Raw genomic sequence first — 11,430 nt, 5'->3', positions numbered from 1 at the left:
CTAAGCCGGACTGTTCAGGGCCAGCCGGCGCACTGGATGCTGGGACTTGAGGTTTTTGCTCCTGCACCTCCCCGCGGGTTTGCGACGTTTAGTGACCATCGCGCCTGCGCCAGCGCCGGCTGAGAGGCTGGGGCCGTGGCGGCTTGTGCCGGGTGATGCTAGGCGGCTCCCTGGGTTCCAGGCTGTTGCGAGGTGTGGGTGGGACTCGAGGGCCGTTCGGGGCGTGGGGTGTCCGTGAAGCTGGCGCAGCCATGGCGGTGGGGGAGAGCATGGCTCAGCGGATGGTCTGGGTAGACCTGGAGGTAAGTCAGGGCAGTGGGGCGTGAGGGGAGGCGAGTGAGGTTTCGCGCGTGGGACAGAGTAGCCGATCCTGTCCGGGGAGAGTGGCAGTGTCTGGGTCTCAGGTGTGGCAGGTGAGCGCCTCCCGGCTGTGGACGGCGCGGGGCAGGTCGGGGGGTGGGGGCAGGAGTCCTGCGGGTGCTGGGGACTGTGCCGGACTGTGGGGTTTCTTTTCCAGAGGGTGGAGTCATCCATATGGCTTGCCCTAGCCCCCAATTCCGCCCAGATGTGGACCTCCCTAACCCTCTGATGGACTCAGGGTCACGAGGGTAGGGGTGCGCACAGCGGCTGTGCTAGACCCCAGTTCCCCAGTCTCCCAGGACCCTAGGTTGTTAGAGCTAGACGGGACCCCAGGGATGACTCAGCCTTACCCCACGTTCCCTAAAGGAGACAACTGAGGCCCAGAGAGAGGACTCAGCTCATTCAAGGTCGCGCAGTTAGTGAAGGTCGGGGTTGGGACTACAACCCAGTTCTGATCCCTTTAGGTTTTCCATACTCAGCCAAGGACTTCCCTCTCCCTTGAGCCTCAGTTTTCTCATATATGAAATGGGGATCATAACACTAGATTGTGATGAAGATCAAGTGGTGCAATTAACATAAAAACTTTGTAAACTCTGCAGAGATGTAGTAATGTTAGTTATCTAACTCTTCCAAAATTGAACGCTGTCAGCACTCAATTTTGCTTACTTTGCATCGGCCCCAGAGTAGGACTGTGACGCCTGGCATGTAGCAGGCCCTTGGTAAATGTTTATTGAATAAATAACTCATAATGAGTACCTTGAGGACTTGCTCAAGGAGCATTATTGTCTCTTTTATCCTGGCTGTGGGATATAAATTGAATGTGATTGAGGGATGTCCTGTTAAATAAACTTGGATACAGTAGGCCAGAAAGACGGTTTTGTGTGTGTGATGTATTTTTTATTGCAGATGACAGGATTGGACATTGAGAAGGACCAGATTATTGAGATGGCCTGTCTGATAACTGACTCTGATCTCAACATTTTGGCTGAAGTAGGTTATGCCTTGTAATACAACCATACTGTTTAGAGTGTACTCTGGAAATCTAAAGATTGGTGCACCCCCCCCCATCTCTTTATTTAAAAAATAAGAAAACTGAGGTCCCTGTAGATTAAGGTCCAAAATAATGTTCTAGGTCATGGTGGGCTTGGTACTAGAACCAAAGTAATCCATCTCAGAGCCTAGTATTTTTCTATAGTACTGCCCAAAATTAGGAACTATAAATGCTATCATTTGCTAAGAGCTTACTGTGTGCCAGGCACAGTTCTAAGTGCTTTACATGTATTCACTGTTAATCCTCACAGCACCTATAAGGTAGGTACTGTTACACTCACTATGTATAGAGAGACGCTTTGGCAGACAGTTGTTGGGTAATTTGCCCAAGGCCACCTGGCTAGTTATTGGGAGAGCCAGGAGTTTGACCCAAGCAGTCTGAGCAAAGTGCTCCCAACCAATAAGACACTCGACTGTGGTCCCACCAGGATTGGTGACTCATGCCAAAGTTGACTTCTTTATATTATAATCTTAGCTTATATATAGCTTAGCTTATAACTCCATATATCCAGTCTCTACGTTTTCAGCTAGGACCTGTGATTCGTCTAGATCTATATTAAGATTTTAGAATTTCTGTTGATACAGAATCATAAAATATCCTCCTGTTGACATATTGGGCATGATTAAGGTTTTAACATGCTGCTTTTAACTGAAACATTAAGCAAAACAAATAAAACACACCTGTTGCCTTTTGGCCACTCACAAAGCATTTAATAAGCATATGAGAACGTCTGATTGGTAGAGGGTGAAATCCTGGGCCCTGAATAACTCTGTCCGCAGTATTCGGAGGTGGTGAGAAACTCTAGAATAGCAACACAGTAGGGATGTTTTGGGGAAAGACAGTTTTGTTAAAATAAGTTTCCAGAGGGTCGGATTGATGTGCTACTGGCACTGGATAAATTTCACAAGTCTACAGTTAAGACTTCTACTTATTTTCCTGGTTAGGTAAGAGAGGGGAGGAACCATTTTAGATGAATTGCTACTTTCATGGAGTACCAGGCATACATCTTGGAGTACCTCCTGATACATCAGCTGGAGGGGAATTGTGAGACTTTGTATCTCACTGTAGCAACTACCTCTTTTTTTTCCAAAACAAAACAAACAAAATAACTTTTATATAAACCTTGAGTTTTAGGTTTGGTTGTTTTTTCCTGTCACTTGGAATTTCCTAGATACGAACAGTGAAGAGAAGTGTGTTTATTTACCAGCCCTGCTTACCCTTGTCTGAAGAGGAGTTTTTCCCTTAGACTGTTGATACAATGTGAAATACTGACAGTTTAATGGACCAGTTAGTTGATATGTACCCTGGAGGAAATTGGGGTCTGTAGTCACACAGCTGCACATGAGGGTGGCATTTGTAAATAGACCCAGTCTAATGAGGATAAGGATTTTTTTTTTTAACATCTTTATTGGAGAATAATTGCTTTACAATGGTGTGTTAGTTTCTGCTTTATAACAAAGTGAATCAGCTATACATATATCCCCATATCTCCTCCCTCTTGCGTCTCCCTCCCACCCTCCCTATCCCACCCCTCTAGATGGTCACAAAGCACCCAGCTGATCTCCCTGTGCTATGCGGTTGCTTCCCACTAGCCATCGATTTTACATTTGGTGGTGTATATATGTCCATGCCACTCTCTCAGCTCATGCCAGCTTACCCTTCCCCTTCCCCATGTCCTCAAGTCCATTCTCTATGTCTGCATCTTTATTCTTTTGAGGATAAGGATGTTTAAAACAAAAATTGCTTAGGGGCAGTTAGCACTGAAGTGTCAGTTCTGTGGAATATATGTTTTATTCTTGTATACGAGTCTGAGGAAAATGTTTTATGCTAGAAGAACAGACATCCCACCTGGAAATTTTTCTGTAAGTAGCTTAGTGTGCCAAACTGGAATCTAGAGTAAGTTAAATAGCCTTAAGTTGATAGTCGTTGGCTTTTTCCATCATGGTTTGTTAGAATTGTGTTTTGCAATATGAGGTTTTCGGTTTTTTAAAAAATATGTTATCAAAACAGCAAGGTCCTACTGTATTGCACGGGGAACTATATTCAATATCCTGAGATCAACCAGAATGGGAAAGAATATAAAAAAGAATGTATATGTATGTAAAACTGAATCACTCTGCTGTACAGCAGAAATTAACACAACATTGGAAATCAACTATACTTCAGTAAAAACAAAAAACAAAAAACAACATAGGTTATCAGAGCAAATTTTTTCTTCTTCATGGAGATTGCCGTCACCAGTTTTCTTATTTGGCTAAAACTCCTTGTTAGTTGTAGTTGTCAGGCATATTTTAGTCAAATTCTTGCCATTCCTCTCACTAATTGCAAAGTACTTTTACCGCTTTAGTAGTAACCATACCTTGAATTTAGAGAATCTTTTTTCCCCAGAGAGTTCAAAGAACTTTCATATCTGTAATTTCTTTTATCCTGTTAACATCCCCGTGAGGGAAGGGGTTGGGGGGGCTGTTATCTCCATGGTACAGAAGGTAAAACTAAGCCAAAGGTGACTTGCTTTAATGCCACAAGTTGAGCTTCTGCTACTGCTGGGATTCTGTCTGACTCACAGTTGAATGTTCTATTAAGTGGAGCTGAGAATTCCAGCATCACTTTTTTTTTATAATCTTTCACGTGTCACCACTTGCTTTTTGAACTTTTTAATGTGAAAATACCGTTAAAAGTAAACAGTATAGCTTTATGCAAAATATTATGTATAGTAAGTTGTTTTTTTGTGCTGTTCTTCTCCTGTCTCATCCCACTTCCCAACTTTTATGTATTTTCTTAGTATTTTCTATGCATATACAAATGTGGTTTCTTTTTTTGTTTTTTTTTTTGCGGTACGCGGGCCCCTCACTGTTGTGGCCTCTCCCGTTGCGGAGCACAGGCTCCGGACGCGCAGGCTCAGCGGCCACGGCTCACGGGCCCAGCCACTCCGCGGCATGTGGGATCTTCCCGGACCGGGGCACGAACCCGCGTCCCCTGCATCGGCAGGCGGACTCTCAACCACTGCGCCACCAGGGAAGCCCAATGTGTGTTGTTTTTAAAACAAGTATAAGTGAACTCATAAGCATGCGTACACTGTTCTGCAATTTGCTTTTTTCACTTGGCAGTATAGACACGTTTTATAGTCAGGGGTTGGCAAGCCTTTTCTAAAAAACACCAAATATTAAGTATTGTAGGCTTAGAGTGCCACGTACCTCTCTGCCCCGTATTTGTTTGTTTTACAACCATTTACAAATGTAAAAATCATTTTTAGCTTGCTGGCAATTAAAAGAAAAAAAAAGCCACAGGCTGGGGCTGTAGTTTGCTGACCCTTGGTGGATACCTGTGTCCTCTGTTGATAGGCATTTCAGTTTTCGGCTGTGTTATGTGTGTGTTTGTTCATTATTTTTTGTTGTCATAAATAGTGCTGGAATGAATGAGGACCACTTTTAGAGTTAACAAAGTCCCTCATCTTTCTTCCCTTTTCTAGTATATATATGTAATTCTTAAAGCAGTTAAACTCAGAAACCAAGCTTATCCCCATTGATTCTGGATGACTAACAGCTTTTCCTATCCACAGGGTCCTAACCTGATTATAAAACAGCCAGATGAGTTACTGGACAGCATGTCAGACTGGTGTAAGGAGCATCATGGGAAGGTAACATTACCATAAAAGGGGTAGAGGAAGATTGCTTGGCAAGCCTGGGAAACTGCTTGCTTGTTCACTTTTCATCTTTGGGACCTCTCGAGAGACCATCTTCTCCTGAATGTCCTCTTTTTTCCTCTCCTGCATTCAGTCTGTCACGAGCACATTGCGGATTATCAAGTATTGCTCAAGTCAGTCTTTTGGATAAGGTTAGACATCAACTTTCAGAGAAGGGAGAATGCCGCTCTCCTGTTAAGTTGTTTCTTCCCAGAGGTTATATCCTTGGACTTTGAGCACCATCTTTTCTGACTGTGTGGAAATGCTATTAACAATCAGGAACATAGCTTATTTGACTTGGATTCTTTAAGAAAAAAACTGGTGCCACGATGGCAGTTTCAGTGTGAACTTGAGCTCTGTAAATGGTCCATCTGTGGTTATATTTGCCCATTTTAGAAGTGAAGTTTCATATCTGGATGCCTTTGAAAACTGACTTCATGTGTCTTGGTGGGGCTGGGGATTCTCTCTTGCAGTCTGGTCTAACCAAAGCAGTGAAGGAGAGTACAATGACACTGCAGCAGGCAGAGTATGAATTTCTGTCCTTTGTACGACAGCAGACTCCTCCGGGGCTCTGTCCACTTGCAGGTAAAATCCAGTCCTATGTCTGCCTTGTAGATAGTCTTCCATCGTAGTGGTTCAAGAGACTGCGGTTCCAGAACGATCAGCCAGGATCATCGTGCCTTCCACTTAACCCTGATTGGGATTATCCATCTTACTTTTGTTGCTCAAATTTCCTTGGATAATTTATACATGAATATCAGGGAAAATGCCCTGAAACCTGACATGAGATCTGGGATACCCAGATTAACTCAATAAAAAATTTTCCACCTATTTTTATTATGGAAAAATTTCAAATATACAGAAAAGTTGGATCTAGTAGTTGTTCACCTCGTGCCATGTTTATCTGTCGATTTTTTTGGACATTTGAAAGTAAATTGCAGGCATCATGGCACTTCATCCCTAAATAGTTCACCCAGCATTTCCTAAGAATAAGGACATTTTCTTAAGTAACCACAATATCATTGTCACATTTAAGACGATTAAAAACAATTCAGTAACATCATCTGGTATCTAGTCCACATCTGAAATGTCTATTTGTTTTTTAACCAGGATTCAGTCAAGACTCACGCATTTCATTTGGTTATTATGTCACTTTAGTCTCTTAATCTAAAATGCGCACCTATCTTTTTTTCCCCTTGTGACATTGACTTTTTAAAGAAACTAGGCCAGTTCTGCTAGGATTTTGAAAGGACTGCCATTGTCAAAGGGAGGCTAATGTCCTGTGGTCATGTGTTTGTATTTGTATATGTAAGCTGGTATAATAACTAACATTTTCCTTAAATAGTCATTAAAAAGTTTTGACTTTAAGTACTATAGCATGTATTGTATAAATTTTCCCCCTAGCCAATGCAGCTCATGTCTGTTTTAAAGTTCTTATTTAAAATTTAGTGTTTTTAATATAAATTACTGTGTGGAAACATGAATGTGGATATGGTTGATTGAAATTGAAATGTAAATAAATGCTTATCTACTTATGAGTTTATCTACAGTTAAACTTTTAGTGTTAGTGGTGTAGATTTTGTGATACTGGGAGAAAATTTGTGCATGTGGTATTATCTAAAGAAGTTACAGATTTGAGCGTTATTTTAAGTATGTGGAATGATAGATTCATCCTTTTGTCCATAAAGAGGCCATTTACAAATTTATTATGAGTTAAACTGTCTAAATACTCTGAAATCTGCACTTGTAATCTAATCAGATACACTCAAACCTAATTTCGAAGTTTTGAGATGCTTTGAGGAATTGTTTGAATTCTTTAAAACAATCACCTCCAATTAAATACAGTTTATGAATTTTTATGTCCTTTTGTATACTACTAGAAATACACAGATGCGGTATGCTTCGTGTCTTTCTAGGAAATTCAGTTCATGCAGATAAGAAGTTTCTTGACAAATACATGCCCCAGTTCATGAAACATCTTCATTATAGAATAATTGACGTGAGCACTGTTAAAGAGCTGTGCAGGTAAGGGCTATATTTAGGATCCATTCAACTGCCTCATTTAGCATGTCTTCCTTGAGAATTTGTAGAGTAATTGAATAAAGGTGTAGAACTGAGGGGGCCAGGTGGGTGTATAACTTCCTCATCCCATTGTCTCTTGAACTGGTGAGAATTGGGAGAAAGAACATCACAAATCTTCCGTATAAGTTTCACTAATCTGGAAAATTTATTGAGCTCCCAGTTTCTGTGCCACGTTTTGGCCTATGTGCTGGGAACATACAGATGCAAAGCCCTCAAGTGCTTGGAGTCCAGTGAATTGACAGATGTGTAAAAAATAGACCTGAGACACGTACTGTGTGATGACGTCTGTTAGGGAAAAGTGCGGGTAGAATATTGCGGGCACGAGTGAAGGAGCAGCGACAGCTGGAGTGAGGGAGATAGGGAGTTAGCAAAAACTTCCCGGAGAAAATAGCTTTCAAGTTGAGATTTAAGGAAGAGTGGCCGTTTTCCAGGTATTTAGGGTGAGGAGTGAGCTTTCCAGAGAATGGGCAGAGGTATGAAGATAGGCGGGAGCCGGAAGGTAAAGGTGATGTGATTAGATCATTCTGATTAGAAGGTGGTAAGAAAAGAGGTGGGAGATGAGCAAGACCCCTGCACCATCTTGGAGAGAGAAGAAGGAGCTATAGGGAAATGGCAGTGGGCGGCAGAGAGCAGAGGCCGAGCATTTGAGAGGGTCAGTAGCACGGCACTGAGCGCTTGAATGGGGGCATGAGGAAAAGGAGGAGGTATAAAGTGATTCCTTGCCTTTCTAGTTTGGGTGGTTAGGTGGATGATGGAACTGATCAGAGATAAAGGGGAAAATAAGAGGAAGAGTAGATTTGGCCGATGGGGGAAGGGAGATGTTGAGGACGATGAGTATGACCGTATGTGTGTGTGGAGGTGGAAGTGTCTGGTGGACTTTAGGTGGAGATGTCCAGTCGGCAGTTGGATATCCATGACAGAAGCGCAGGAGAGGGCTGGGCTGGAGTACACGATTTAGTTATCTTATACATTGTTGATCTTGCCCAAAGAGAACCTATAGTATGAAGAGAGGAAAGGGAGGAAGGTGGAGTCCCAGACAGGGAGGTAACTCGATAGTCACAACCCAAATGCCTTTTACAAAGTTATTAAACTACTTGAAGGACGTAATTATTCAGTGTATTTGAGACGGTTTCCTTTGAGAGTTCCATTTTTGCTGTATGTAGACGCTGGTATCCAGAAGAATATGAATTTGCACCAAAGAAGGCTGCTTCTCACAGGTAAGTTTGGGTCCTTCCAAGCGCTTGGCCATCTGACACGCACATAACTCCCGAATTCCTGACTGCTTGAAATAATGTCTCTGTTCCCTTGGGGGAAAAGTAAAGGACAACTACATAAAGATAACCTTCTTTTGCTAAGATTATCAGGAATTCTGGTCAGTGTTCTAACATGCCATTGTGAGATATGTATGGTCTTAATGTCTTTATTGCTGTTTTGAAACTTGTAGATAACTTAGTTTGTAGGTATGTGAAGTGGTCTAATTTTTCTAGTAATGAGCAGTATAATTTTCTTCCCATCAAGCGTATGGATTTGTAGTCATTTAACATTAGAACACTTTGTGTACACTTGTGCCACACAGTTAGCCTCACTTAGATACTTTGTAGTTTTTCAGATTGTTTCTTTCTACGTCTGCAGCCTTAGGCTGAAGTACACAAGGAATTTAAAGAACTTGTGTATCTAGAGTCCTCTTTCACGTTTTGGTGTTGTAGTCTCTGAGGAAGGACATAAAACCTGGTGGGCGGTGTAGCAGCTGGCATTTGTTTCAGCCATGTACCGAGCCCCTACTGTGTACCGTGTACAGTTCTAGCCAAACAGGAAGACCAAGTCCCTGCTCTAAAGAGCCTGGCATGAATGTTTTTCATCGGGCTTTCATGGACTACAGCACAATAACACAGGTCTGGGATACCTCTTGTGAAACAGTTGGGGCTTGATGTGTTTCGGATTTCAGGATTTTTCAGGGTTTAGAAAGGTAGTAATACCCCGAACAAGGCCTGAGGAAGCACCTCATAATCGAACACGTTGCTGTTTCTACAGTGAAATGTACAGATATTCGCACCAAATGGCATAACTAATGACTATCAGTAGCCTCACACCAGGACTGGTCGGGTTTTGCCACATAGTGGGCTGTAGAAGAACCTTGGGTTTTCAAATCTTTTTTTGGATTTCAGTATTGTGGCTAAGACGTGGTGTACCTTGATTTAGCCAGAGGCTGTATTTTTGACAGCTTCAGCTCTCCGCCGGTTATTCGAGACCTGGGAAGAAAGCAAAATTGTTGCCTTAACCACAGAAATAACTGTCTTAAAGCTCTTGCACTAAAGTTTGTGCAGTTTGGTCTCTAGAAGAGGCCCTTGGCAATCAGAGCAGATTGATTTACTTGCACACTGTTCTAATAATCGTGGTTACCTGATTTCTCAGACTACGACAGATGAGAAACAGCGTGTTGGAGGAGAAGAAAGGCTGTTAGATGGAGGCAGGCTGATTATAGCACAAATCACCACGAGAGAGGAGGTAGATCCTCTTTTGTGGTTAGATACCGTCTGATAATTGATATTCATTATGATGCTGGAGTCACGAGTTACATTCGAGTACGTGATTATATTTTGTGCAGGACGTCATTAAGTATTGTGCAGTGTTTCCCAAACTCCATGCCATGAGCTGTTAATATGCATTCCACACAGGTGGTCGGTTAAGTTTTAGAAATACTGTGTATATAGTACAGCCTCCTCTGGGGAATTCACAACACATCAGTACATTAAATGCTTTGCAAAAAACTTCAAAAGAAGAAATGTTTAATCTAAGTTTTCCTAAATTGATCCCGGATTTCTTTTTTTTTTTTTTTTCCCTGTGGAACACCTCACTATCTTATGGAACAGTTTGGTAAACTTTAATCTGTTATAGTTTAGAAATTTTTTTTTTAAATCGTATTTTAAACAACAAAGCACTTAAGTTTGCTATGCTGAAATGTTCCACTTCTTGATGATGTCAGATAGTTGCATTTACAGTAGCTCTTATTGTTCTTTAGTTATTTATAAAAAGTTACGCTTTGCCAAATGGTGACCATCTCCTCTGGGTTTCGGACGTTTCAACTCTGCGTGGTATGTTTGCTTGTAGGGCACTTGATGACATTAGTGAAAGCATCAGAGAACTTCAGTTTTACCGAAATAACATCTTCAAGAAAAAAACAGATGAGAAGAAGAGGAAAATTATAGAAAATGGGGAAAATGAGAAGACTGTGAGTTGATGCCAGTTCTCATGCTGCCACCATGTAGTTCTCTGGAAGGACCTCTGGTGGTTTTTCTTTTTCTTCCCCTGGGCTCACGCTGACTGCTTGGGCAGAGCACCTTCCTTCAGTGCACTTGCGTCTCCCGATTATTCAAGCACACAGCACCTGGAAATTATTTTTCTCCTAACATGCTGTTTTCATTTATGACACAGCAGCTCCTTTGTAAGTACCAGATCGCATCCATCCCTTGGTACATATCTGTATTTGCTTTTAGACCATTTCTTTTGTTTAAAAAAAAAAAAATAAAGCTAGTTCTATTGAAATGCAACCCTTTTTGTACCATCTGTTCTTCAGTAGTTTAATGACTGGAAGATGATGTTCTTTGTTTTTTCTTTTGTAGGTGGTATGCCTAATGTTTAAATGCTCATAATACCATTAGGAGTGGGTTACGTTTCTTATGTTAAATAGGAAGTGAACTTACTCTGTTTTGCTTTACAAGTCAAGAATAGAATAACTGGAGATAGGCTCAGAGAAGCAAATTGGGTTCATTGTTAGTTATAGTTACTGAACTATCAGAGCTCTGGAATAGTTACTCTTTGCTATATTCAAGAAATTCAAGTAAGCCACCAGACAGTAATTCTGTAGTAATAACTTAAGGCTTATGGAATAGATATTATCCGCAAGGCAGCCACGGTGCTAGGTTTGTAGAATGTAAATAGTTGGCTGCCCTAGGTCTAATGGTCAGCAAGTATTTGAGAAAGGATTTTGGTTTGAATATCTTAACTCCTAAGTTTATGTACTTTAGAGCACAGTAGATAGTTTAGTCCTCAGCCAGAGGGTGCATTAGGATCATCTGTCTCTACAACAAATCTCCTTCAGAGATGCCCCCTTAAACAAGGAATCAGAACGGGGATGGGCCTGCAGGTGACCCACGTCTCCTAGAGAACCACTGGACTAAAAGGCTTCTGTGCCGATCTCAGATTCCATCCTAACTCGATCATATGGCCATCATGTCAACATCACAGTGTGACCCTA

General features: G+C 41.8%; 1 protein-coding gene across 2 annotated transcripts; it reads left to right on the top strand.

The window, feature by feature from the left end:
* REXO2 (RNA exonuclease 2) lies at positions 1–10,723 on the top strand. 2 transcript variants are annotated; one of them, XM_029209671.1, is made up of 7 exons: positions 1–302; positions 1,267–1,350; positions 4,971–5,048; positions 5,567–5,678; positions 7,010–7,118; positions 8,339–8,392; positions 10,284–10,723. In XM_029209671.1, exons 1-7 carry the CDS (start codon positions 156–158, stop codon positions 10,411–10,413), a joined length of 714 nt encoding a protein of 237 aa, XP_029065504.1. In that variant the 5' UTR covers positions 1–155; the 3' UTR covers positions 10,414–10,723. The 2 variants fall into 2 exon arrangements, with proteins under 2 accessions (XP_029065504.1, XP_029065506.1); XM_029209673.1 differs by lacking the exon at positions 8,339–8,392 and having other exon boundaries at positions 109–302.
* Positions 10,724–11,430: the final 707 nt, after the last annotated feature.

The sequence above is a fragment of the Monodon monoceros genome, unplaced genomic scaffold, assembly GCF_005190385.1.
Source record: "Monodon monoceros isolate NGI ecotype Baffin Bay Population unplaced genomic scaffold, NGI_Narwhal_1 Super_Scaffold_7, whole genome shotgun sequence".
Classification (NCBI taxonomy): Eukaryota; Metazoa; Chordata; class Mammalia; order Artiodactyla; family Monodontidae; genus Monodon; species Monodon monoceros.
The sequence above is the reverse complement of the archived record's forward strand: the minus strand, read 5'-3'. Positions and strand labels throughout refer to the sequence as shown.